Source organism: Camelus dromedarius, chromosome 4 (genome assembly GCF_036321535.1).
Source record: "Camelus dromedarius isolate mCamDro1 chromosome 4, mCamDro1.pat, whole genome shotgun sequence".
In the NCBI taxonomy this organism is placed as follows: Eukaryota; Metazoa; Chordata; class Mammalia; order Artiodactyla; family Camelidae; genus Camelus; species Camelus dromedarius.
The window spans coordinates 57,623,078-57,650,749 of NC_087439.1; the positions used below are offsets into that span (position 1 = coordinate 57,623,078).

The 27,672-nt window shown below is 38.2% G+C and overlaps 1 protein-coding gene across 4 annotated transcripts in view; it reads left to right on the forward strand.

The window, feature by feature from the left end:
- ITGAV (integrin subunit alpha V) overlaps positions 1-27,672 on the forward strand; it is an 89,591-nt gene that overhangs the window by 11,859 nt on the left and 50,060 nt on the right. Inside the window, exons 1-3 of one of the 4 annotated variants that reach the window (XM_031451101.2) lie at positions 341-422; positions 652-791; positions 10,008-10,138. In XM_031451101.2, coding sequence (XP_031306961.1) covers positions 10,012-10,138 — 127 coding nt within the window. In that variant the 5' untranslated portion in view covers positions 341-422; positions 652-791; positions 10,008-10,011. 4 annotated transcript variants of the gene reach the window in all.

Consider the following 27,672-nt stretch of genomic DNA (forward strand, 5'->3'; position numbering starts at 1 on the left):
GGGAGGGAGGCGAAGGGCCGCCCGTGCTGCTGTCCCCGCCCCGCGCGCCCTGCGCCCCACTTCCCAGGCGGCCGCTCGGAAGCTCAGCCCTCCTGCCTCTCCCAGGGCTGTCCGGTACTCGCCGGGAAGCGAGCAGCCGGCAAGTTTCGTCGCAGGCAGGCGGCGGGCCGCGGGCACCGTGCGCTCCGGGAAGGGTGGCCGAGGCTCCGGGCTCAGTGCCCCGCGCGCACTTCGGCGATGGCTTCTCCGCCGCGGCGGCGGCTGAGCTTTCGCCCCGGCCGCCTACTGTTCCTTCTCGCTGAATTCCTGCTGCCTCTTTGCGGCGCCTTCAACCTAGACGTGGACAGTCCTGCTGAGTACTCCGGCCCTGAGGGAAGTTACTTCGGCTTCGCGGTTGATTTCTTCGTGCCCACCGCGTCTTCGTAAGTGGCCGCAGTTGGAAGGGGAGTCGGCCCCCTCCCCCATCGCGCTCACCCACCCGTGATTCTCCACAGAGAGAGATCTCTGCAAGAGATCCCCGCGTGTATCTGTCCGTTCCCCCTTACTCCCCCTCCCCCCACGGGGCGATTTAGGTTGTGGGTGGATGAAACATTTGGGGGAGATGAACCCCCGCACCACCCACCACCCAGTTCCCCCTTCTTCTTTCTTCAGAGGGAACACTTTGAAGCAGACCTGTGCTTAAAATAAGGAGAAAGTGGCAAATCAACAAAGGCGGGTCCGGCGGGACGCCGCGCCGCCTCTACCAGCGTCCGGGACTTGGTCAATTTCATCTCCGAACTTCTTTTTCTCCGGTACCAGTTAGCCTTCTCCGTACTTTTCTTTTCTTTTCTTTTTTTGCTTTACAGACTTAAAACACCCGTGGTTTTTGCTCTCCCTTAATAAGCCCTCCCCCATTCTTTACACCTCTCAGTCTAATTCTATTTCTCCTCATTCACTTCTTTTCCAAGACATTCTGATGACTTAAGTGACCATTCCGTCGTAGTCAATTCATTGTGTCTTATCTCTGAGACTATCAGTTCTCTGCACATTTGAGGGTGAACAGATGAATTGAATGTGTCATCTGTTCTTTTTATAGGATTCATTATTTAGGTCATTGTTTAGAAAGAACAAGGGTGTTTGCTGAGTTTTCACTGACTACAGGTAATTTGAATACTGTAGTATTTAAGAATTCAGTTGTTTCAGATTGCCAACGTTTCGCGTTGCATAGGATTTGGAGCAGAGTTATTGTCATTATTGGATTAGAAGTTGTCTCTGACCTTACCGAACGCTGACATCATTCTTACCACCCCACCCCCTTTTTAGCTTTAGAAATACCGATTAAATAAGTGTTCATTGGATATCTTCCGACGTTTAAAAGGGAGAACTGTTCTTAGGTTCTTTCTAAGCTCTTAGAAATTTTAACAACATAGTTTTCTTTCCAAATTCTCTCTGTATTTTGAAGTGTTTTTTTTTTGTTTTGTTTTGTTTTGTTTTGTTTTGTTTTGTTTTGGAGGGAGAGGGAGGATAATTTTAATGGCCAATACTTTTTAGGACCATTTTTCCTATTCATACATGCCTAATTTGAGAATGGTCTTAATATTTTCCCGTGACTGTTAGAACATTCAGCAGGATTTATTCTTTCTGAATGTTGCCAAATATCATTCATTTTGGTGACAACCTTTGCAGCAATAAATAGGTTGAAAGGCAGTTAGAGGAAACTAGTAGTGAACTCAGTTTTGTTTGTTGTTTCCAGCTTCAGTGCTTTCTATGAGACCTGAGCACAGATTTTCCAAAATAAAAATAATCGTTAACTTCAGGCAACATTTACTGTCTTCTCATTTGATTTAATTGTTTTGTCAGCCTTTTCTGTTATTTAAACTTTTTCTTTGTTTCCAGATATTTTTAAGTGTATGCCTTTATTGTGCAGAGGATTTTGTTGCTCCAAAGGTGCTCTTTTATATTTAATTTCTATAGAAATTCTAATAATTTTGAAATATATGTTGGTTTTTTTGGTCAAGAGTTAGTATTTAAAGTAGCAAGAGTTAACACTGAATAATAAGTTGATGGAGGGTTTTGCAACTGTTGCTCTTAATTCTGTGGCAACCCTCTGAGTTCAGTAGTGTAAAGACACATGACAGAATGATAATTTTCAAGTGTTTTTACCATGGAAAATGCAGTAATCTTGAACTGTTGGCATGAGATATTTCCTGTTTTTGGTTACAAGGCTCAGTGGCTAATCTGCGACTAGTTATTGTAGTCATTGAATAAACTATGACCTCACAGGTTTACATGACCTCCCACGTGAGCCTTTGGTGGTAAGAACTTGATTTGGTTTCATGTAACGTTCTGAAACGTTCACCAGTGACTTTGTTACCAAGAGACTAGTGAGCTCTAGTTAAAGCTTCACTTAAAAAATATAAATCAATTAGGAGATTTGGGGAAAACTCCCAAAATATGTGTAAACAAAGGTTTCTACTTCTGAGCTTTTCAGATTTAACAAAGATTAATGCAAAATTATGCTAAATTTTGTGAGAAGTTTCTCTTAAATTTTATAAGCATTGAAATGCAATGTGCAGAGGGATGCCATTTATAATATTAGCAGCTGCATTTATTGTTATTTGGTGTGATCATACACTTCTAAAGGGAAGAAAAGTCCACATAGTAAAAAAAGTGTTTGCTGCTTAGAGATTCTGTTCTTCTAAAGGAAGAATACCTGGATTAATGAGGGAGCAAAAAAGGGTAATATGGTCGCCTCCTGCTGCTTCAGGGTTCTATAGGTGTCCAAATGGCTCGGGCAAGCTGGAGAACTGTTTTACCTCTCATTCTGCTTGTGATAGAAAGTTGTTGTTGACTTACTTCTATATTGTTGTGAAAACTAATGAGTCAATGTTTATTAAAAAGAAGGGAAAATAAAGTCCTAAGCAAAAATATTAAGGTGACTCCTCAATAAAATCCCTCCAGAAATGAGTCTTAGGTTTGAGGTGAAAAGTCACAAAAATAGTGATTTGAAAATTATGAAAAATAAAACATTAGCACTCCATATTTTTTTTCCTAATATGCATTGATTTATGGTGACTATATTGCCAAACTTACATAAAATTGAAATTTTATATACAGGCCAAGAAGGAAAGGCGTGTTTTTATTGTGGAGAATTATGGGAGAAATGAAAAATTACACCCTAGGTTTAGTTATAATAATGATATCTTACATTGGTTAACCTATTTTTATAATTTACATAGCACTTTTACATGTGACATCTCACTTTATTCTGCAGCACAAACCACCTGAGGAAGTAGGGAAGGAAGCAGATAAATTCTTCCTTACGGATGAGGCAACTTCTCAGGCCAGAAGAGTTTCCAGCCTTGAGTTGTTTGAGTCGGGTGGTGAGAGGTAGGGCGAAAGATGGGAATAAAAGGCAGAGGATATGAAATTCAAGTTGCATGTAATTTTCATATCCAAATTTAAAACTTTTAAGAAGAAAATGAGCAATTTTCTAATTTATTCTTAAAATATAAGTTACATACGTATTTATTTTTAAATATTGCTATAATGAGCAATACTAGAGTACATTACAGCACTGGATTTTCCCCCCTATTAAATACGAATGAAGCCTTATTTAGAGTTATTTCATCTTCCTATGACTCCAGAGACAAGGTTTGGTCCCAGAAGGTCCTACAGAACATTCCGTGGTTCTCAGTCTTGACTTCCTGTTTGCAGCACCTGGAGGGCTTTTAAAACCACATGCTGCCCTGGCTGCATCTTAGATCTAAAGGTAGAGCTCTAACTTTATATTCCATAGCCTGTGGATCATTTCTCCTTGACTAGCTCGTCTTACCTTAGTTTGACTCAAAATAAACTCTTTCTCACCAAGTGATGTTGGTTGTACCTCTGTTTCTATTAATGGTGCCATCATTTTCTCTGTCACCTTGGAAATAATTTTATATTCCACCTTCTCATTTTCTATTTTTCTTTGTCTCTCCTACTGCGCACCCCTAATATTAGTCTGTGATTAGTCACCAGGCACAGGGTCCTAGAAGTTCTTCCTTGTTAATGTTTCTTGCACCCGTCTCTGCTTTGCACTTGTACTTCGACCTGTCGTCTCAAGCTTGGTCCGTGGCACTCAGGTCATCTTCCCTGTGCCATCATTTAGCTCTTAGACCTGCAAAACATCTTACATGTTTCTAATAGTCTTATCTTTCTGAAGTGTCTTTTTGACACTTTGCAGAAATTTTCTCAGCGGTGCTCCCATGGCCAGGGAGAAAGTCCAAACTGCTTAACCTGCATGAATCATGAAGGCCCCTTTCAGTCTGTCTCAGTCGGCATCTACTTGTAAATGTTCCTGTCCCCTTTCTCCCTTCACCTTTGTAACCATCTTCAAACCCTTTACAAAATGACATCAGCTCATTTTCATCAACTTAGTGTGTGGTTCTGGCTACTTTGGTTCTTTTCATTTACAAATAATATACATGCACAGATTGAAGCTTTGTTATTTAGAAAGCATATCCTGTTGATTACTCCTGGTTAAGGCCCAAGGTTTATAGGATATTATAAAAGAGAAGGGAAGATGGATAGAATTTATAATTTATACATCTGTTTTATGTTTTACATCATATAAATGTTGACTCTGTAGCATTTTTTTTAAAATGAAAAGTAAATGAGACTGGAATTACAGCTCTGCAGTAATATTCAGCGCTATTTTACACGCATTTCTTTCTATATGCGTATATGATAATTTTTCAGAAGTTCCTTCTGGTGAAGTCTCATTGGACAGCCAGAATCGGCCAGGATATATTAAACATGCTTTATCTTGGAGAAGTCAGTGCTGAAGGCAGCCAAATAACTTAGTTCATTTGGAGGGTTTAAAAAATGTACTTGTCATTGTTTGGCTGATTGCCTCCCTTTGGTAGTCAAGGTCACATTCCCTGAAGCAACTGCCCTGAAAGTACACTTTGGATTGGAAGCACATCAGAAGGTCATCCTCCTGGTTGGCTTCGGGAATCCTCTCTATCTCTCTCTTTGTCTCTCTCTCTCTCTCTCACATCCATTTTCCCTTCCTCTCCCTCTCCCTCCCTACCTCTTTTTTTCTCTGCCTTCCCTTCCCTAGCCCTTCCTCTTCTACCTCTCCTCCTCTCCATCATACTGTACCTCGCTCTCTCCCTTTGCCCTCCCCCTCCACATTCTACTCTTTATCTTTTAGAGTTTCTTGGCATGATGTTAGTAGCCTGCTCATGTATGTAAACCTTAATTTGGAAGTCATTTCTTGAAAATGGCTCAAGTCATTGAAAAAAAATGGCAAGGAAAGCCATCCAGCTATTGTTCTTGGGCACACTGTTTGGAGGAAGATGAATTCTGTCAGGAAGAAGTTGCAGGCATATGAAACGAAGTTGTTCAGCTTCAGATTTTGCTGCTTATGAGGGAAATCTCTGTCAGCCTCCACTAACCCCTTGTATCTTCCCCAGTTCTCCACCATTGTCAGGAAATGTAGCAAGCCAACTGTTTCCCACCCTTGTTTTTTTCCCTCTCTCTCTTGAGAACTTGCATTTGAGTTAATTAGTGGTCCTTGGAGAAAACTGAGGAAAGAAAAGCTCTTTTAAAAACAAATTTTAACTTTTATATTTTATACTTTATTAGGGGGTATTTTATTGGTTGTTTTTAGTTCCCATGTCATCATCTAGTCTTTTTATGATGTTTTCACATTTTCTTACTTTGCTTTTATCTATACTATCCCCATTCAGAAAATTTCTTTTTGAAGTAATTATAGTGGGCATTGTTATTTCCATTCAATAGAAAAGGAAACTGAGGCTTAGAGATTTAAAGTGACTTTCTCAGTTGATTTATAGGTGACCGCAATCTTTTGTTCCCAAATGCCCGTTAGACAGTGCTACTTAGCTGAACATTTTTTTCTGGTCTGTCACTTCTGTTACTTTAATTAAGCTGTTGCAGACATTCGTTAGACATTCTTAGACGAACTTCAAGTGATAATTATTTAATGTTTTATAGAGCATTTCATTACCAGGCTGTTTTTTGTTATTATGGCAGAAAGACACGTGACTTAAAATTCACCTCCCAACACATTCACAGACTTTTGTTTTCTGTCATATGTGTTGCTTTTATATTCCTTAATTTTCTCGTATAGCATCTTTTACCGCCAAATTCTTTATTCTCTACAAATGTTTAATTTTTCTCTACACACCTCCCTCTTAGGACTTAACATTTATCTAAAGTAGGCTTACAGTCTCTTTTTCTCTATTAAAAGCTTTCTGTAGCACCTTTAAAAGGAACCTAAATATCATGTTGACACTTTGCACAAAGAATTTTGTTCCTCAGCCTTTCCCTCCCATTAACCTAGCACTTAGAAATTGACAATGCTCACACATTCCTTTTATATTATTCTGACATTTCTGTGGCATTTCACCAATGTGCAAGACTGCACATGAAGGTATACTTAGGAAAACTTGATGAACACCCGTATTAGTACGTCTAATTACCATCATTTCATGCCTATAATGTGCAAATGGTCTGATGAAAAGCAGCAGCCTTGTTTCTGGTCTCATCCAGGGAACCCGAGCTCTGTGCTGTTAATAGAGTGAGTGCAGTTTCCATTCAGAACTCTGCTATGGCGCCCTTTTTTCTGTCTTTGCTGAAGTCCGTGTCCCCTAATAACTTCCCAGCCCTCTCTGTCTTATAGTGCCAAGTATCTGAAATCCAGTTAAAAAGAGATACATTACAGAAAGAAATTATTTTAAGGATAATTTAAATAATTGGATGTTTAATAGAGGATGAGATTTTTGCACTCTACAGGGATTGGTGATGTGGCGATGGCTATTTATACATGGCAATTGAGACTTACAGCTATTGAATTTATTTGCTACTCAGTTTGAAAAGCTTTTCTTGAGTGCTTATTATGTGCTAGCACAAAGATGAGTGCATCCTCTACATTGGAGGAAGCAATTTATCATAAAGTAGGAAGAAGTGCTTTGACAAAAAAATTATAAAAGATTCTGTAGTGTGCTGTATGATGACAGTCCAGAAATGTGTTTGGGGAGGAAAGGTAATAGCTCAGTTGTAGACTGCATGCTTAGCATGCATAAAGTCCTGGATTCAATCCCCAGTGTCTCCTTTAAAGATAAATTAAAAAATAAATAATCCTAATTATCGCCCCCCCCCAAAAAAACCCCAAACAAACAAAATCTAAAATGGAAATGAGTGTGCTTGTAGATTTCTAGGCAGATTCTAAGAGCCGGCTCTTCTGTCCTAATCTCCTGGAACCTGGCTGTTATCCACAACACAACATCACATGCACACCTGCGCTTGTATTATGCTTATTAGGGCTGCTGCAGGGATGATCCTCCGTACACTTGTCTGAAGTGTTCTTTTTTCTCCAATTGTGAACTCAAAAATCATATTAATTCAAATGAGGAGGGGCAGTTTTGTGATTTTTGTGCCAGATTTTTGACCTGATGAAAAGATAAATTTCATGTATACGTACATGTGTATGTACATATATGCGTGTGTGTCTGTGTGTGTATAATTTAGCTGTTAACCAGCTCTGCTGTAGAAAAGGAGAGGGTGATAATACTTAGCTGCTGTCTTATTCGTGGGGGTTGAGGGCTCTGTTACAACTTTATTTTTTTTTCTTGCTGAATGAAAACTAAGTTGGCTATGAGGAGAAAGAGCCAGCATTGGTGTTTCACTGATGCCAAATATGACTGCATAAAGCTTTATTAAACTGGGTGTGGTTTGGTTGGGAGTTCTGTCTTTCTTTTGAGTATGGAGTTTTAAGATAAGTGTCTGAAAAGACGGTGCCAGCAATTCGTGCAGCAGGCTCTCGACCTGTCTAAACATGATTTGGCAGAAACCATCCAGAAGAAATGAAATTGAAATTGATCGATAAAAGTTAAAAGGAAAACATTTCATATTTAAGATGTAGGTTCGTAACTTCACAAAAATGTGAAAAGCAATTATGAGTATTTCTTTCGCTAGAAGAATGTAAGTGGCTTAGTGCTTGACAAGGAAATGAAATAATAATAGTCATAGCATTTATTGAGGGTCTTCTGTGTCCGTCTGCATCCTGTTTTCTTCTCCTGGATTTCAGTCAGTTTCTTCTCAGTCTCTTTTACCCTCTCCTCTTTCTCTGACTCCTGAATGCCGTTGCTTCCTCTCTTTGGTTCTTTTCTCTGGAAGCTTCACCCTGTGTGGACCATCCATTCCAAGTTGACATTCTCAACACGTTATCTTAGGGCGGAACTCTCCTTAGAGCCACAGACTGCCAATTAGGTGTCTGACAGGTATTTCAGGCTAACATGTTGAGAACTGAATTCTGTTTTCCTATAAATACTTAGTCTGCCTTCTGCTTCCCTACTCTCTAGGCATTTCTAGCACAGAAAATTGCTTCTCCAGAAAGAAACCTAGGTGACATTCTTTCATCTTCCCTTTCTCCCATAGTTAAGCCACCAGCCATTCCTGTTCATTCTACTCCAGGTATTTCCCAAATCTGCCCGTCCATTTCTTTCTCCATGTGCTCCACCTGCCCCAGTCTAGGCTACTGCCACCTTCTCCTTCTGCTGCTAAAAGTCTCATGCTTTCTTCCATTTTTGCTCTCTTCCCCTCCTTAATCCTTTCCCTATAAGGCATCAGATTTCATTTTCTTTAGTAGATTATGTCATTCTCTTGCTTTAAAATGCATTCAAAAGCTTCACATGGACCTTATGATAAAATCCGTTAAGTTTTACCTGGACTAAACAGCTCTGCGTGATTTAGCTCTTGCCAAGCTCCCCAGTTTTATCTTGGGCTGTTCCAAGTTTGCTCTCCTTCAGCCGAGTCTCTTTCCTTATACCTCTTGGAGACTAAACTCTTTCCTGCCTTGGGTCTTTGTACCTCTGCCTGGGGTGCTCCCAGCCACCTCTCCATCCCACTCTCTTATCCCCCAACTCCCAACACACACACACACACACACTCCTTGGCCACCTGCTTCTAATCCTGTGCATCTCAGTTTACTTAGAGATAAGTCCCTTTGCGACTTTATCTGAAAGAAGTTTCTTCTCCCCATTCTTTAAATAGACATCCCTTTTTTGTAAGGAAGTCTCCCCTCTCCATTCCTTCTAGATAACTTTCCTTTATCTACAGGTCTCCCCTCCCTATTCCCAAATAACCTCCCTCAGCCAGTTGTTGGTTTCTTTCATAGCACTTGTAACAGTGACTAATTTTCTTGGCTACTTTCTCAGTGTCCCCCCAGAGGGAAATAAGGCACACAGAGAGCAGGAACCAAGGTTGTTTTATTCATCCTGGTGTATCTAGTGCCCAGATCTGTGCCTTATGTACAGGAGACCTTCAATCCATATGTTTTCTGGATAAATAGAAAACTACTAAAGATCTCTTTTACTTAAAAATTTGGCTCTTGATTATTTTGTCTTCTGCTAATTTTACCCCGATAGGAAATTGAATAGTGTTTCCATTCTTTGACTAGGAATAGATTAGATTAATCCAATGAAAAGAGAAATTTGTTAATTGCTATTTTTAAAAAATGGGAGTACGCTAGTTCTAAAATAAGTTTTCTGAATGGAAAAATGATGATATTTAGAACTACCATACTTTAGAATTATAATTATAATTGTTTTTTTTTCTTTCAGCATTCAGGATATAGAAAATATATAGTAAATCACAAATAAAAAAATCAAAATAAAATGCCCCTGTTTCTAGCCAGCATACATTTTAAACAAATTGAACTATAATTGACATAATAAACTACCCATTCAAAGTGTGCAATTTGCACAGCGTAAATTATTGAATGACATGTAGCCCTGAAGTTGCTTATAATGTGTTACTAGGATGAATACACTATATTGAATAATGTATGTATGTAAAAGAGCACCAAATGAACAACGAAGACCGATTATGCTCTCTCAGCAAGTGATGTTTAAAAAATATTTGTGGTTATCAAATCAAGAGAACGATTGCTCTTCCTGAATCATCAGATATTGTTTATGCTTTGTGCCACTTAAAGGTTTATCTCCCCTCTTGCATTTTAGCAGAATGTTTCTTCTGGTGGGGGCGCCCAAAGCGAACACTACCCAGCCCGGGATTGTGGAAGGAGGGCAGGTCCTCAAGTGTGACTGGTCTTCTCAGCGGGGGTGCCAGCCAATTGAATTTGATGCAACAGGTAAATGCTGATGCAGCGGCCCCTTTTCTTAACTTCTGTTATTTGATATTTCCCCCCTACCTTTATCTCCCCCTGTTTGATATATTTTAAAATATGATTTAATTTTTAAAAGCACTTGCTTTAGCTTAAATGTAACAATTTAATAAAATAACATATACAAGTACTTCGGATTGCCAGAGAAAGTTATCTAAAGACAAGTGACTTTTTATATGATGTTTTTTTTCCTACAATTTTGTAGCATATAAAAAGCCTTAAAAGTACACTGTGTTTCCACTGCTTTCAACTTTAAACTGATAGTGTCAATCTGCGGAAATCTGAGGGAAGTCTATTAAAATGTTTTTGCACCTCTTCTGAGAAGAGAGAGTGATGCTTATTATCCTTTCTTTGTTGGCAAAACTGACTCACTGATAACCGTAGATCAACTCCCTAATCATGAAGGAATTGAAGCCTTGGGTTGTGCTACCAAAACCAATTGAGGAATCTTTTGTATTCAAGTAGATCTGGTTGACTTTAAAAAAAAGTTTTTTCTTATCCATAATTCATAGGGAAAATAATATGTTATGCTTCTGATAACGTTAAAATTTTATCTACAGGGACAAATTCCAGTGTCAGTCAGGACTGTGGTAGTAAAGAGAAAAATAGCATAAGGAAGATGAGAAATAAGAAATAACTTAAGTTTTATATTTACATCTGTGAAGTAAAATAGACATAATTCTTTACATATTTGTATTGGTGTATTTGTCTACATTTATGAAAGCTTAGAAAATCCTCAAAGATATAGTGTGGCATCTTTCTGGTACAATAGTTTTACAAAATCTTTTAATGATTCTGATTGCTGGCTTTGACAGAATACTTTAAGATAAACCTGAAGAAATTAGTCATTTTTCCCTCCCGTATTGCTATTTCCTGCTACGTCTAGAAGAGATTTCCTGCTGGGAATTATAGTATCAGTGGAACAGAAATCATGCTGTGGACTGTTCCATTTAATCTTGTGATCAGTGCCAACATGAGTAGGCGCCATTAAGCCAACTCTTCATAGGAATAAGATCAGGTGTTTGCTTTTTTTCCATTTGAAACCATCTACATTAAACCCTGCTGTTTTTTCCATATATGACTAGCATTTGGAAAACCCCAAGAGTATGTAAATAGGCTCAGTTTTACCACAACTGGAGAAATATCTGTGATTCAATTATGGGTCAGGGCACCTCTATCTTCTAACAAAATATGAGTAGTAATAAAGTAAAACAAATTCACTTTTGATTGGTTGAGCTGTTCAGACATATTTCTGTATTCAACACCACAGGCTTTTTGTGCAGTGCAAGATAATTTATTACTGGCCTGTTTTGAAATTTGGCTTTATGTATTACTTTGTTTACTGAAAAAATAATGTATGCACTGGATAGAAAAAATTTTAAACAGTCCCAAAGAGTATACAATGAAAAATAGGACTCTTTCACATAAGCTTGCTTAGAGATAATCACTCTAAACAATTTCTTTGAGCCTTCTAGAATTTTCTTATTCCTATGTGTATGTGTGTGTACATATACATACATACATATATGTATATATATCTCCTTAAAAAGAACAATTCACAAATAGGAATATACTAAATATTACTACTAGGCACCTGACCAACCCTCCCCCCCAATATAAATCTCTTGTAGATCTTTCCATAGTGACATTTAAAGATTTACCTCCTTCTTTGCAAATCACTGATAGTGTTCTATTCTGTAGTATTTGTAGCCTAAATTACCTAACTCATATTCCCTGTTGATGGATATTTAGCTTGTTTCCAGTCTTTTGTAATCATAAAGACTACCATAGTGAAAATCTTACACTGTCGTATTTGTACAAATGTGTATGTCTGTGGTATAAAGTCCTGGCAGAGGATTTTTTTAGGTCAAGTATGTATATTATTTTGATAGATATTGCAAATTACTCTTCACAGAGATTTACAGCCCTCCAATTATGTTTTTTGACACCCATGGCAATACCATTTATCACCACATTTGTAATCTTTGTCAATTTTATATATCATTATTCTATATATTGTGCGTAAAATTTATACATGTTATTATGTTATTTTATATTATTATATCAATTTATATCCTTTTAAGTAACAGTAAGACTAAACATCTTTGCATTTGTTTGTAAGCCAAAGTATTCCTTTTCCTCTGAGCCACTGTTAATATAGTTGCACATACTTTCTTTCTATTGATTTGTGGATTTAAAAAAATAAATCTCAGTTGATGGCACTCCATCTTTTTGGTTGCTTAGGCCAAAAACTGGAGTCATGCTTAACATGAAATCTCAGCAAGTCACAATCTAACTGCTTCCCGTCATTCTGCTGCTAATACCCTACTTCAAGCCACCGTTGTCTTTCATCTGGACTGTTGCCCTAGAGTCCTAGTCAGGTAAAGAGATGGCACACTTAAATTGGGGTAGTTTGGTGAGCTTTTAGTAAAAAGACTTTTTACAAAGGATTATGCAGGGTCTCAGGGATCGGTGGTATTGGAGACACTAGCTAAAATTTGGCTTTTAGGTTTGAGGGGAGAAAGAGAAGGGGGCAGTTACCTGCCTCCAGGCAGAGGAAAGGCCCACTTGAGAGGAGCATGGCTTTTGTCAGAGAGTGTAGCCAGCCCAGGGTGCCCGGGAGAGGGAGCAGGGGAGTAAATCCCTGGCCTTGCCCCTTCCTGCCTTTGATCTCTGTGCACGCTCCCCACTGTCAGAACCCAGCTGGGAGCCAGCGTCGCAGCAGTTCCAGTCCGAGAGGTCACAGTGGTCAGCATCCTGGATGGAGAGCTGGGTGGAGAGCGGTGGAGAGGAGACCTGGGGGGCAGATGGAAGAGGGCCGCACACCCCCGCACTGTTCTCCCCACTTCTGCCCCGGGTACCCCTGACAATTTGTTCTCCATGGCAGAGTGATTCTTTTAACATACTCAGATCATAACACTCCCGCTCAGATTCTGCTAATATCTTCCCATCTGTCTCACAGCAGCCACGAGGACTCTGAGTATACCAGCCCCTTACTTCTGTCTTTACCTTCATCTTCTGTTCTCCCCTCCTTCATGCTCTTGCAGCCTCACTGGGTCTTTCTGCAGTGGCTTGTAAACGGTAGGCACATTCCTGCCTCACCTTTTCCTGGGCTGTTTCCTCTGCCTGGAACATTGTTTCCCCAAATGTGTATAGAGTACTCTGCTAGCACCCCCTTGGGAATTCCTCAACTGTCATCTTCTCAGTAATGCTCTGACCATCTTATTTGAAATTCTGGATCCCCCTTTCCCGCTTTGTGCTTCCATCTTCTTCTCTGCTTTATTTTTCCTGTAGTAATCACAATGCTCTAGAAGTTATTTATTTTCAGTTAATGTCTCTGTCTTTCTATTATTATATATGTCCCATGAGGATAATTTTGATCTGTTTTGTTCACTGCTGTAACCCCAAGGCCTAGAACAATGCCCGGTGCCTGGTACAAGTTGGTGCCCAATAAACTGAATAGATGAATGAATGAATGAATCATAAGCCCTTTTTCTATAGTGAAGAAATGTCTAAAGTCTAAAGCATTTTCCTGAACTTTCCTCATGCCTCTGTCCCATCCTAGCCCAAACACATAACGTCTCTGCATTGCTGACGTCTTTGATCTTTGCCATTATCTCAGGGGAGATGGAGCTTGCTTTCTTTCCCTCATCTCAGGCTTATGTCGGGGAGATAGTAGCTGGGTGGATAAGTGTGGTTTCTGGAGGCAGACTGCCTGGGCTCAGAGCCCAGCCCTGTCACTGACAGCTGTGTAACTTGCACAGGTCACTGTCAGGTGACTCCCTTCTCCCTGGTGCAGTGTCCCCATCAGCCCTGCTCCATAGGAATGCGTTCAGCTGAATGAGTTGACTTATGTACATGTTAACATCCATGTGGTGTTTAGTGCAGGGACTGGCACACTGCAGTGGCTCCTTTAGTATAAGCGGTTCTGTATTGTTCTTACTTCTCCCTCCTCAGGGACCATGCTGTCTTTCATTTATCTCTATGTTCCAGCACATTTCCTTTTTTCTTTTAACTTTCAAACATGCTTAAATTTTTTCTACGTGAAAAACTAATCAAGAGACCTTTGCCTTGAGCACGTGTCTTCTTTTAGTCATTTTCCTTTCTCCTTTTCTTCACATGCAGGATGTTGAACACTGTGCCTCTCTCTTCATCACTTCCCAGGCTCAGCCACTGTAGCTGGGCAGCTGTCTAACCCTTCCCCACCCGGCAATGGCCCCCACTGAAATCGCTGGCGGCAGCCTACGTCAGTGGACACTTGATCCCTCATGTTACTGAACCTTTGTTACAGTTCACCCTGCTGACCACTCCTTCCTTACTTAAAATCTCTACTCTTTGTCTGTCTGAAACTATCTTGGCCCCTTCTTCCTCCTAACCTTCTTGATACTCTTGTGGAGTTTGCCCTTTGACCCCTCCTTCTTCACTCCCTCCATCCAGATTTGCTATACATCATGGCATCATGAAAAGGAAATAGGCCTTGGAGGCACACTGAGTTGGGTTCAGATCCAGGCTCTGTCATATTTCCAGTGTTACTTTAGAAGAATTGCCTACCTTTCCACATGCTGTAACGCATTCCTGGGGTGACCATGAAGAGTGTAAATTAGTTTATCTGCTCTGCTTTGTTGTGTTTCTGAGTCCAGAAGAGACTTCAGTGCTTAAAAGGGCTCCATCGTCATGTTTTTAGTATTTGGGAAATAAAATTTATAAAATTATTTAAATTATCTCTGATTTATAGAATGTGGTAGAATTACAACTGTTCATTAGTATCACATTTCTGAAACTTTGGGGAAAACCCTTGGATTTAGGTAAGCCCACATGACTTTTGTCAGCCAATGAAACATGAGCTGAAGGGTGTCATTTGTGAGTGGAAGGGTTTAGGAGTTGGGGCATTATTCTGCCTCTCCTCTTAACCAGTTGCCGTGCTGAGTAGGGATAGTTTGTGGTAGAGCCTCCCTCTTCCTGGGTCCCTGGGTGAGGAAGGCATGAAGCTTAGACTCTTACGGACCCACAGTGTTTAACATAATCCTTTGTTCTTTTTGACTGATAGATTTTGGGGATGCTTGTTCCTGAAGTGCAGTGCAGCCTAACAGAATAGAATGTACAGGGACATTAAAATTGAGTAAAATGATCAAGGGTCAGCTTTTGGAAAATGGTTATTAAACCCTTTCTTATTCTGCATACCATCTCCATTTGTGAACTTTCTTGTTCTATTTTTCTGGGTCCTGAGTGGCTAAGTGACTGGATATCAATTGCTTACGCTAAGAATGGCCCCTGGTTGGTAAATTGCATTTAGACTGGGAGAGACTATAAATAAAGTGTAGGTACCTGATGAGGAGGCCAGGCTTTGGTGTTCCCTGAGTACAGTGACTCTCATAACTGGCAGGTCCTTTGTAGGAACTCTGAAGGCTATGGCTATGGGATTATCACAGGCAATGCCATTCCTATGGGGCATGAGGCTTTGAAGCCAGGGTAGCTGCTGTTCCCAGCAGATCCTGTTTCTTCATATCTGGGCTGTCACCTGGTGAGGCAAAGAGAAGAGCTCTGGACAGCTGTGTGTACTGCCGCGCGGGGAGTTCACGTGAGGACTCTCATCGGGGAGGTATGTCTGGGTCTGTCCTACGCCCTCTAAATAGACCGGTGCTGTGTGTAGCCTTGGGTGGTTGTGTGAGTCTGAACGTTTAGCGGAGCCCTGGGAAGCCCTCCTGGTAGTTGTATCAACATCTGAAGTTTGTAACTGGTATACGTTAGGTTCTTCTGTTTCTTGGGCTGTTTCTCTTTAGAAAAAACAGAATAGTGACTTTATCCCTTCCTGTAAAAAGAGCAAACCCAAACTAGCTCCAAAATCACAAATGTTTTTACAGTAAGGTGCTTTTTGGAGATACTGTAAATGCTTGGTGTTAAGTAGCATGTTATCAGTGTCCTTTCCCTTTCCCTTCCTCTTCCTTTTAGGTCAGGTTTTGCTATACAGGCCGTCAGTTCACTTAAGTCACAGCTCTTTTTCTTCATTTAGCTGAAATTTACATTTTTTTCTTTTCTTTTTTTTTTCCTGGTTGTCTTATAGATATGTTTGTTTTCATGACTTGACTGTCAACTCTCCAAAGTTGTTTCTGCTCACCCTTGTGTGCTAGTGTGTGGAGAAGTGCCTGGCGTATAGTAGGGTGTCTGTGTGTGTGTATTGCATACAGGTGTTGGGTTCTTGGTGCAAAGCAATAAAAACTGACTTTGGCTAAATTTTGCTGAGTAGGAATTTATTGGCAGAATATTGGTTACTCAACTAGTTTTTTTCTGAAAAACAGGCAAGAGAAGCTAATAGAGGACCCCTTAGTGCAGCATTTTACTGCTTTTGGAATTGCTCTTGCTGACTCTGGGGCAACACCGTGAGAATAATTTCTTACCTATCCCTGGCTCTCTGCACCACTTGCTAGAGAGTCAAAGCTTTTATGGTTTTATCTGATTGGCTGAGTCTAAGCCTCATGCCCATGAATGTCCAGGAAAGTCTGTCTTATCTCGCACAGCTAAGAAATGATAGATTATGAGCTTATTTAGAGAAATAAAACTTAAGGTTCTTCAAAATAAGAAAAAGAATAGTAGTAAGAGAATGCCTTTTTCTCTTTTTTGGTTGGAAAACAGGATAATAGTAAGAAAACATCCTTTATAAATCCAGTGTATATCTGTCACTGATCAATAATTCATGGACCACTTTCACTTTCTGTTTAGCAAAGATACACCTGGATATTAGACACTGTACAATTTATTGGCCATCTTACTGTGGCTTGTCACTTGCATTAAGACACTTAGTAGTAGCTAAGGAGGAAAGTCTGAATTTTGGTATTAGGATAACATAGTAACACTTAGTTTCTTGACTCTTAAAGAGGAAAGATGAATGCTTTCAGTGTGCTTTTTTTTTTTTTTTCTGTGTTCTTTTCTTTCTACTCCAGGCCATGATTTTGGATAATGAGAGAGGAAGGAATATTTCAAAAATATATTTGAAAGATCAGTCTAAACTTATTTCACTTTAACTGAGCAGTAGGCACAAGTAGATTTATACCAAAATAAAGAGGCATACCTGGAAGGTATCTAACTCTGCTTGGGGACTCTGAGGAAGGGTTCCCAGATTGGTTGGTGATATTTACCTAAAATACAAAAAATGTGGTGTAATTCTTCAGATGTGGAAGGGAGGTTCCAGGTAGAGAAAACAGTATGTGCATAGATTAGTAAAAGATGTTTATGAAGGAAGATCAAAGAATTCCATGTGACCTGCATGTATGTATCTATATATGAGTGTAAGATTTATATGTGTAAGGTGAGAGCAGTGAGAAATTGAGGACGTGATGAGAAATGAAACTGGAAGTAAACTGAGGAAGGATCTAAATGAATTTTAAAAAGATACTCTTAGCCAGCAGTCCAGCCAAATAAATTCGCCATTAAGCCTAACACACACACAGCATTGTATTCAAAATAAAAGGATCTAGAGCTCAGTGGGTAGATCTTGGTTCCTTGCCATGCTAAGTAGATTTGATGTGAGCATTACAGAAAAAGTAACACTTTCAGTACCCATTGTGTTAATTCTCCTAGTTATTATTTTTGGTAGACTTTCACAAATTACATGAAATAATATTATCATCTTGGTATCTCCAAAATATTGTAGGCATACCTTTTTAACAATTAAGGGAAAATGTGATGAAAAGTTAAATCTAGTAGAAAATTTAATCCAAGATGGTTGATGATTTTGATTTTTGAATGATATTTATGCATTATTGAGCCTGAAGGAACAAAAAGAAACTTCAGTCTGAAATTTCCTATTTCTTGGATTTGTGAGACCTAGTCACCAAATGTGCTCTCTGTTAATTTTCTTTCAAGCTTTTGACTTTTGCTTGTCTTCTTTGTTTTGTTTTGTTAACTTCTAAACATAAACTGTATTACGTTTCTAGTTGCGTCCTTCTGTGTGGCTTGTCTCCTTTATGGTTCTTTTTCCTGCTGATTTTCTTGATGTGTTATGTAAACTAAGCCACAACTAGGATGTAAAAAGGAAAACCTACTGTTTTATTTTACATGCTTGTATAGTGATTGAAATATTATATCTTACTTTGAAATAGTACTTGCCCACTTGGATTTTTAAACCCTTTCATCTAGTGACTTCACAAAATTTGTAGGTTTTAACCAAGACTGCATAATGGCCAATTTGCAGAATGGCTGAAAATGGATTTTTCTCTAAACTGACAGAAAAACAATGAACTTTGAAACTGTTGAAATAGTGCAAATTAAAAGGTCATTTGGGCGTATGATTTGTTTATTTTACACTGAGATGATTTTTTAAAATTGAGGTATAATTTACAATATTATGTTTCAGGTGTAAAACATAGTGATTTCCAATTTTTAAAGATTATACTCCATTTGTAGTTATTATAATATATTGGGAATGTTCCCTGTATTGTACAGTATATCCTTGTAGCTTATTACACAAATAGTAGTCTGTACCTCTTAATCCTTTACCCTTAAGAAAAAGATGATTGTTATGTAGAAAACACAATTTATCTGAATGTGAAAAAATAGAACTTAGGCAAAGATTAACGTATGCTTTAGTTTAAGGATTAATGCTCTACATATTTTAGGAAGTAAAAATATTCCAAAACTGTATTATGTTGGTATGCAAAACAATATTGAGAATATTTGTGTAGCTGGGGGTAGGCTGTTATCTCAATTTTGTTTTCATGCCTGGATTAGTTTCTTTTTGCTATCACAGCAAGTTACTATAAACTTGGAGTCTTAAAAACAGCATACATTTACTGTCTTCAGTTCTGGAGGTCAGATGTCCAAAATGATTTTCATTGAGCCAAAATTGAGATGTCTGCAGTGCTGTACTCCTTTTGGAGGCTCTAGGAAAGAGTCTGCTTTCATACCTTTTCCAGCTTCTAGAGGCCACCCACCTTCCGCGGCTTGTAGCCCCTTCCTCTGTCTTAAAAGCCAGCAATGGCTGGTTGAGTCTTTCTCAGGCTACATTGCTCTGACCCTGACTCTTCTGCCTTCCCAGAAGACTGATTATATCAGGCTTACTGAGATAATTCTGGAGTCATCTTACATTTCAAGGAACTTAATTTACTCACACTTGCAAGGTCCCTTACTGCCATGTGAGGTCACATATTTAAATGTAAGATTCTAGGGATTAGGATTTGGACGTCTTTGGGTGGGGTGGTGGGGTGAGGGTATTTTTCTGTTACCACAGCGCCCTTTAAAATATTTTGTTTCATATTTGTTATACTGTAAGCTACTTTAGGACACAGCCATGCTTGTGTAAGTAGGCTTTGTGCCCTCTTTTGTTCTTTTCGCTTTGGCCCAGTGGTTATGGAGAGTGCAAATTAGAAGGTCTGTGCTAAGATTCATTGTCTGACACTCACTAGATGTGACCTGGGGCAAGTGACTTCAGTTTGCCAGCCTCAGTTTTTTCAGTTTGTCAAATAAGCGTAATACCTGCCTCTCAACATTGTCATTTGTATTAAATGAGATAATGTCCATGAGGGTACTTTAGAGACAGGGAAGCAGGGTACAAGTGATGAAAGAATGGTTTATATCATGCTCATAGTACAGCTGTGGGGAAGTGAATGATTATGCAAAAGGAAAAAAATAAAGATAATTGTGGTATTCTTCAGTGGATTATATCTTGGTTTGCATTTTAACCTCTGTTATGATGTCATTTGGGAAAATCCTCTCCTTGCAACGTTCTTTCCTTTTTTAGGAAGCAGATGTTATTATAACAGACTGGCTATTGCCCGGTTTTCTCAATAGTATGTCTTTTCTGAAAAGATAGATTGATGATGTGCACTGATGGAGGAGAACACGTAGCACCTGGCACCGTCGAAGTCTCTTTGTTTAGAAATATGGGCTTGCCTGCATGATTGTTAAATACATTCCTTAAAAAAGGGAGAAGCTCCTACATTTATGTTCTAATTTCAGTGAATGGATGTTACCTCTTACCAGCAATGCCTGTCCTAGAGGAATGTCAGAAGTCAGATTACTATCCTACCCGTGCACACGGCTTGCTGGAACACGTACCACCTGTTCCCGGAAGGGCTTGGCTGTAGGCTGTGGGCAAACCCTGGCCATGCCAACTTTGCAGTCAAGAGAAGCACTGCGGAGTGTTTTCTGGATATTACTATGCTTTACAATTAATAGAGAATAGAAAACGTTTAGCTGTTCTCTGGCCTCTGTGCCATAGAGTTTCCAACTCCTCACAGTTAAAACAATCAGGCTGACTCAAAAACAGCTTCCTAAGTTTGCCTTTGTCCTCTTGGTGAATTTTCGGTCTTTCAGGGTTATGTCTAGATATCTGTTCAGTTGCAACAGTCCTGCAAATTAGAGAGTTAAAAAGCACAGAAAAGTAGTCTCCCTTCCCTTGTTAATACAAAATAAGTTTATACTAAAGAATTATGTATATGTATGTGTTTTTAAATGAAACTCTTTCTCCTGATGCAATCTGTCATCCCCCAGTAGAGAATTAGACAACTGGAGAGTTGGCAGGCAACCAAGAAATCAGTTAATCCAATTTATTACTAGTTGACTAGCACTCATGCCGTGAGTTGGTATTTGAAACTTTAAATGTTTTACCAAAACTGAGTTCACATATTCCTTTAAAGCTCATCTTCCTTGCCCACTTTGACCTGACTCATACCCATTATTTTAAGACTTAACATGGACTTGGTTCTTTGGTTTTTTTTTTAATCATCAGTAAAGAGTTTTTGTTTTAAAATGTTAGACGCTTTCAGGATCATTTCCTTCTCATCACTAGGAGGAAACAAACCAGCATTGATAGAGCAGCGGGGGTTTTCAAAGGGCCTGTATTCTTTGTGCTGGCTCCTTCAGGGGCATCAGAATTGCTCAGGGAAGGAGAGGGAGATTTTGTTTTTGTGTTCCCCGTGGTGGTAATAACTCAAGAAATAAGTAAGTACCAGTCCCCAGTGAAATGAGCTTCCTCATGTTTCCCTCTGGCTCTCCTTTTCTGACTCTTCTTGTTTGCTCTTGGAAAACAGTTATATTTAATTTTATGTAAAAGATGTTTCTGGATAGCTCTCTGTAAAGTACTAACACTTTCTCTTGTTCATAGATTATGATTTTAGAGCTTTTTTCTTAATATTCACAAATGATTAGTTTTTCAGTGATCTGTGGCCCCAAACACTTCAGATTTAAAGACCTTTATCTCATCATTTTTAAGTCAATGCCGTTATGCTTCTAGAGACATTTAAAGGCACTTTCAAGTTTATAAAGCAAATCATCCTTTCAGTAGTAGTAATAGCTAACCATTACATAGTGTCTTTCAGAGTTTCTTAAGTTAAGAAACTATTTTCTCAGTAAGTCAAAGAAGGCATTAATCTTCACTGTGATCTTTAGTAATATCTGGAATTTTGATATTTTTGATGAATTATATTTTGCAGTATTCTACTCTAGTATTTTATTAGGAAGTATAGTATACTTACTGAGTATAGGAAGAATAATCCTTATAAAAATTGCTAAGCAGAGCTTGGACAATTTAAATGTTCTTCAGTTTCATAAATTAAAAAACTCCTTTATGTGTGGGAGATGAAAATATAAACATTAAGTTAATTAGGAGGGGATGTGGAATCTCCTAACTAAGCTTTTGTATGTGAAGATTATTGGGTACATATCCACACTACTTTTTTTTCACCTTTTAAAACATACAGACAGTGCATATTCTTTGATTAAAAATATGAGAAAGATCTGAGGGGCAAAAAGAAAATAAAAACCTCCCAAATCTCATTGCCCAGGAAATCAGTGGCCATAGGATATATTCAGGTGTGTGTGTATAACATGTTTGGGTATGTTCCTTGGGGCCTTTGTATATACTCTGTGTGTATGTGTGTGTGTGTCTGTGTGTCTGTGTGTATAAATATGTAAAATCTTAATTTACTCAATTTATCTCCTGTTGTGTTAGAAATAGATATTTTGCTGCTTTTAAACTATTATAACAATGCTTTGATCATATTTATTAAGTCTTTGTTCATATTTTTAATTATTTATTTAGAATTAATTTCTAAAAATGAAATTTAGAAGTCAAAGGGGGATGTATGTTTTTAACACCATCTGATACACACTTGCCAAGTAGGAAAACATTGATACAACTTATCTCTGAAACAAGCTTGATATAATCTTTCTTAGTCTTACAGGTGAAACATTTATCTTGTTTTGATTTGCATTTCTGATTTCTGGCGAGGTTAAGTCTTTTCTCATATGTTTATTAGCTCTTACTGTGTTTTTGGTTTATATTGTTTATTCATATTCTTGGTCTGTTTCTCTATTGACGCATCTGTTTACTTTTTGTTAATTTTGAAAAAGTATTATATACATATATTTCTGTTCAGTGTGGCAGCTACCTTTCTACCTGACAAGTTTGTCATTTGTTTTTTTAAACTGCTTCATTGAGATATAATTTATCATAAAATTTACCTGTTTTCAGGGTACCTATTCATAGAATTTTGCAGATATTAGTATAATCTAATTCCAGAGCATTTCTATCACCCCCTAAAAAGAAACCTCATGTTCATTGTCAGCTACTCCCCACTTGCACCCCCACTGATATTAAAAAGTACCATTTATGTACTGCTAAAAAATGCTGCTAATTATAATGGTCACCATTGACTGTAATATACTTTCAGATTTCAAAGATGTTGATATCTTAATATTTGCAGCTCCAGATCAATGAGACACATTATTTCACAGGAGCATTAGATTATAAATACATGATACCAGCAGCTGTCTGACTACTTCATCATTTTTTCTCATATCCATTTTATAGCATTTGTAACTCTCTGAAAATATCTTATGTAATTATTTATTATTTCTCTCCCTTGAAAGCAGGGACCTTATCGGTCTCATTTAACTGCTGTATTCCTTGCATTTAGACGTAGGAGATACCCATGATTTATTTATTTAAATGAATGATCGAAGAGATTTCTTCCTTTGACCTGTTAATTTTCACATAAATAAGTAAGCCATATTGGGAGGTTTTTCTTCCAGGCAGATTTGTTATAGGGACTGTGACTGAGCAGAAGTGATGTTTGAGGGAAAAAGCTGCTTAAGGAAGCCTGCAAATTGTCTATTTTGTTAAAGGATGAATGTTAGAGTGGCACTCTTTTTTTTTTTTTAATTGAGGTATAATTGACATTAGTTTCAGGTATATAACATAACAATTCAGAATTTATATTTGCAAAATAATCATCACAGTAAGTCTAACATCTGTCACCATGCATAGTGAAAATTCTTTTTCTTGTGATGAGAACGTTTGAGATCTACTCTCAGCAACTTTCAAATATGCAGTGCAGTATTATTAACTGTAGTCACCATGCTGTACATTACATTGTTTTAATATCTACTTTTGGGGGCAAAAAATAAGCTATTTAAGGACCTACATCATTTCATTATTCATAAAGTAACAAATGGGAACTGAATGACAGATACACAGTTAACTTCCAAATTGAAGTTTACAGTCTCGCTTTTCTAATGCTTTGGCATTCTTCTTGCCTTTGGCTTTTTGAGAAAAAAAAAAAATGTAATCTTGTTGCTCCAAAGGATATTCTTTAGGCATGAAAAGAAGAAACAAAGAATGTAGCTTTAGGGTGATAAGGTAACTTCGTCTTAAAAATAAGCATCCCCTGTAATTCTCCAGCAAGTTGAATGTTTGACAGTGTCTTTTCAGATGCTTGGAGGAAATGAGAAGTAAATGAGATGAGTTGGCTACTAATCAGGGGGCAATGTCTATAGCTATGACAGTTTGCGTTGTTCAGTAGGCTTCTGTTCTGAAGTCTTCATTCATGGAAGTCTGATAAAGTGCAACTGGCAAATTAAAAAGCCGACAAAAATAGACAATAAATTTTCAAGTCTCTGCTGATCCACTTGCTAATTAACTTCAAGTTTCTCTAGCAACATTTTCTTCTATGAATGTTTGAAAGTGATAGTGTAGAGTCTTATGTTAATTTGCATAATGTGGGGCAGTTTCTTCTCATTTTTACCATGGTGTGAGATACTCTTTTCCCTTTTAATTCACTTGGGAGATCAGAGCTAATATTCCAAGGTGTCTTACAGAATTACGGACAGGAATCGTTCTTTCTTGACTGTTGCCTGGGGAAGCATTGCCTCCAGCCCTGGAATTTCTGCAGTTGTCTGTATCTGATTTCCCTCCCAAGGTCCAAGCAGCCTGTGGAGTTTCGGCATCTCTCGAAGTGGTGACTCAGGGCTGTGACTCAAAATATTTACTTCCCTCATGTGCCCCGGATTAGCTGCCAGTTTCAGCCAGGTCATGAATGAACTTCTTGTCAGTGGGTTTGGAGAGCAGGCTTTCCTTTTCTTTCTCCAGCCCACCTCTATTCACACTTCCTCTGAGTGAAATTTCTGCCTGAGGTTGAATTGGGTATTTTAAGACTTGATCTCTGGGGAAAAAAAAAGTTCTGATTGGTAAAGAAGAACTTCCCGTTGAGCAAACTTCTTAAAAAGATAGTAATTTGAGGTTGTGGCTCTGTTGAAGCTGAAGGCATTCAAATCAGTGGGTGATACTTATTTTTTGGAAAACTGTTGACTAGGTTTTGGATGCCTGTGTGTGCCAGCACATTAAAGCCGAACGTATTTGACTTCTTTTGTTTGGTAATATAATTGAAAGCACATTTAATCACATGATGCTTTAAGACATGGCTGTTGTCTTGGGGGCATAGCTAAGTTTTAGTTAAGCTCCAGGTTTTCAGATGTACTTAATCAAAAAGCCACATTATCTGTTGTTTTTCCACCAGGATGTGCTCCTTCATTCTTCTTAAATACTGTGGGAAAATTACTTGCCATATGAAAAGAACTGTGGATTTTTGTGCTCCATAATATTTGATGATAAAAATAAACCAAAATATATGTAACATTTCTACTTATTTTCCATGACATTTTTAGCTTAACTAAGCCTGATGTCCACAGAGGCAGATAACCATAATCATAATGGTAGGGGACATTTTTGATGCTTTCGAAAAAAAAAAGGAAATAGAACATGGTAGCGCTGAGAAGCACATGCTACTTGACAGTGTGTAACAGCGTCCTGTGCCACCACAGACAAATTTAGAGAAAAGTCCATTTGTTTAGGAAAAAAATCTGTGAAGGCAACTTTTTGGAGCAGTAGAAAGAGAATTAGGTAACATTTTACAGAGGAGAAACTTCTCTTCACCCTTTCAGGAGTATAATGAAAGAAAAACTGCTTAGTGTAGAGGGTGACTTAAAAACACAGAGAAGTCCACTACTTAGCATGGCATGAAAGCTCCCGCCCACCACTCCCCTTCAGATCTTTCTCACAGTAAACAACACACAATTCTCTAAAAAAAAAATTCAAGAATATCCACTCTTTCATTTCTTTGCACAGGATTTTCTCTTGGCCCAGAAAGTATTCCCTCCCCTGAACTTGGCCACCATCTTCCCAATGGTCTTAGCACGTTCCTCTACCATTGCTCTGCCATTAATACTTGTTCCCACGACTGTCTCTTGGGTCAAATATTTCCTTCAGGGGCAGACTACCGCTTCATCATATGTTAGGGTCACGGACAACTGCCACTGAATTTTCAAGTAAGGTTTGAATCAAGAATGTAAGGAATAAGGGAAGGTTTTCCAAGTTAGAGAACCTTGGGCTCAAATGCCTGTGGGTAGAAATGAGTATGGCTTGTTTAAGGAGTTGGGGACTCAGGGTAAGGGAACTCTTACATATAAAAGTAAACATATCTTGGAGCTTTGATTAAACACTTATCCATTAGAATAGTATTCTATATTACACTCTATTTTCTAGAAGGTTATTATCTTAATTTAGCAGTGAGCTCATGCTCAGATGGCTTATGCTGAGCTCCTGTGTCTATTGGAAGAGGAAGTAGGTGTGACTTTGAGGGAACATGTAGGTCTCTTAAATCAAATCAGAAATATTCCTAAACTTGAAACTGAAGGAGATATAGGGGACTGATTAAGTAAATTGCTGTATGGCTGTAAGTGTTGTACTATACAACAGTGAAAATGATGCCATAGGTCTACCTTTATTAACATATTGTTTCAGGGCAAAGAGGAACATAACACTTATATGTAATAATAACTTGAATGTCTTTTAAATATTGTCTTAAATTATCTATTTTACATATAAAATGATGTATTCATGAAACAGGTCTTTAGGGTAGACAACAAAATGATAGCAGAGGTCATTTCTTTATGGTGGGATTTTGGTATTTAGATTCATCTTTACAAATGGCTTTATTTTAAGTTTTATGCTTTCATTTGCTTTATTTTATATTTTATAAATATAAATTCAAAAAATATTTTATAATCAAAGTAAATAATAATAAAGAATTTGAATGAAGAGAAATAGAAGATACCCTGTTGTTGGCCTTATAGCACATAAATGTGTACTTGCTGATTGCTGTACTTTTATTTTGAAAATTTTTAAACTTCAGAAAATTTGAAAATGTAATATAATGAACAATACTCCCTTCACCTAGATTCAAGTATTGTTGCAGACATGAAACTTTACCCCTACATACTTCAGGGGATGTCTCATAACTAGGACCTTCCCTTACATAAGCACAATACTATCATCACACAGTAGAAATGTGTCATTATTACAGTACGTTATCTAATAAAGCCCTTTGTAACTTGAAAACATTTCTTCAGATAGAAGATTCAACTAAGCATCACATCTTGCATTGGGTTGCTATGTCTCATTGTTCTCTTTTAATCTTGAATCTTACTTTTTTTGTGTTTCATAATATTGACATTTTTGAAGAAACTATCAGATGTCTTGTAGGCAGGAATATTTTCTATTGGAAAGAATATAGAGATGTTGGGTCTGCACCTTTTTTATTTTTTATTTATTTTTTTGGTTGGTGGGGGAAGTAATCGGGTTTGTTTGTTTATTTATTTATGTTAATGGAGGTACTGGGGATTGAACCCAGGACCTCCTGCATGCTAGGCACACATCTACTACTGAGCTATCTCCTCCCCCACCCTTTTTTTTGAATTGAAGTTTTAGACAGTATGAGGAAATATATGGAGCCTTAATTTGAACCTCTCTAATGTGGTACTTCAGAAAAGTTTTGCTTCTTCTTGGACATCTTTAGGGTCTTGCTGAAAAGACTGTTTTAAATGAAAGTGGAAGGAAGAGTTGTGAGAATGTTGTACTTTTTCCTCAGAAATATTAGCTCATAAACTCAGTTCCCTCGGGCTAACTTTACCTAAGTTGAACATGATGCTTATGGTCTCAAAGGACAATGAATTTACATGAATACCTCCAAGCACCAGCTGTTTCACTGTCATACTGTATTTTCCCAGCTTCATTAACGTAAGGGGGGAAAGTCTTCATTTCCTTTGTAGAAAGGAGTAGAATAGAAAGCCAGCAACACAGTGAGAGAACACAGCTTGCAGTGGAATTTTTTAAACATCCTATTAAATAACTTGTAACCATACATTTTATGGCTAAAATCCTTGAAAACACT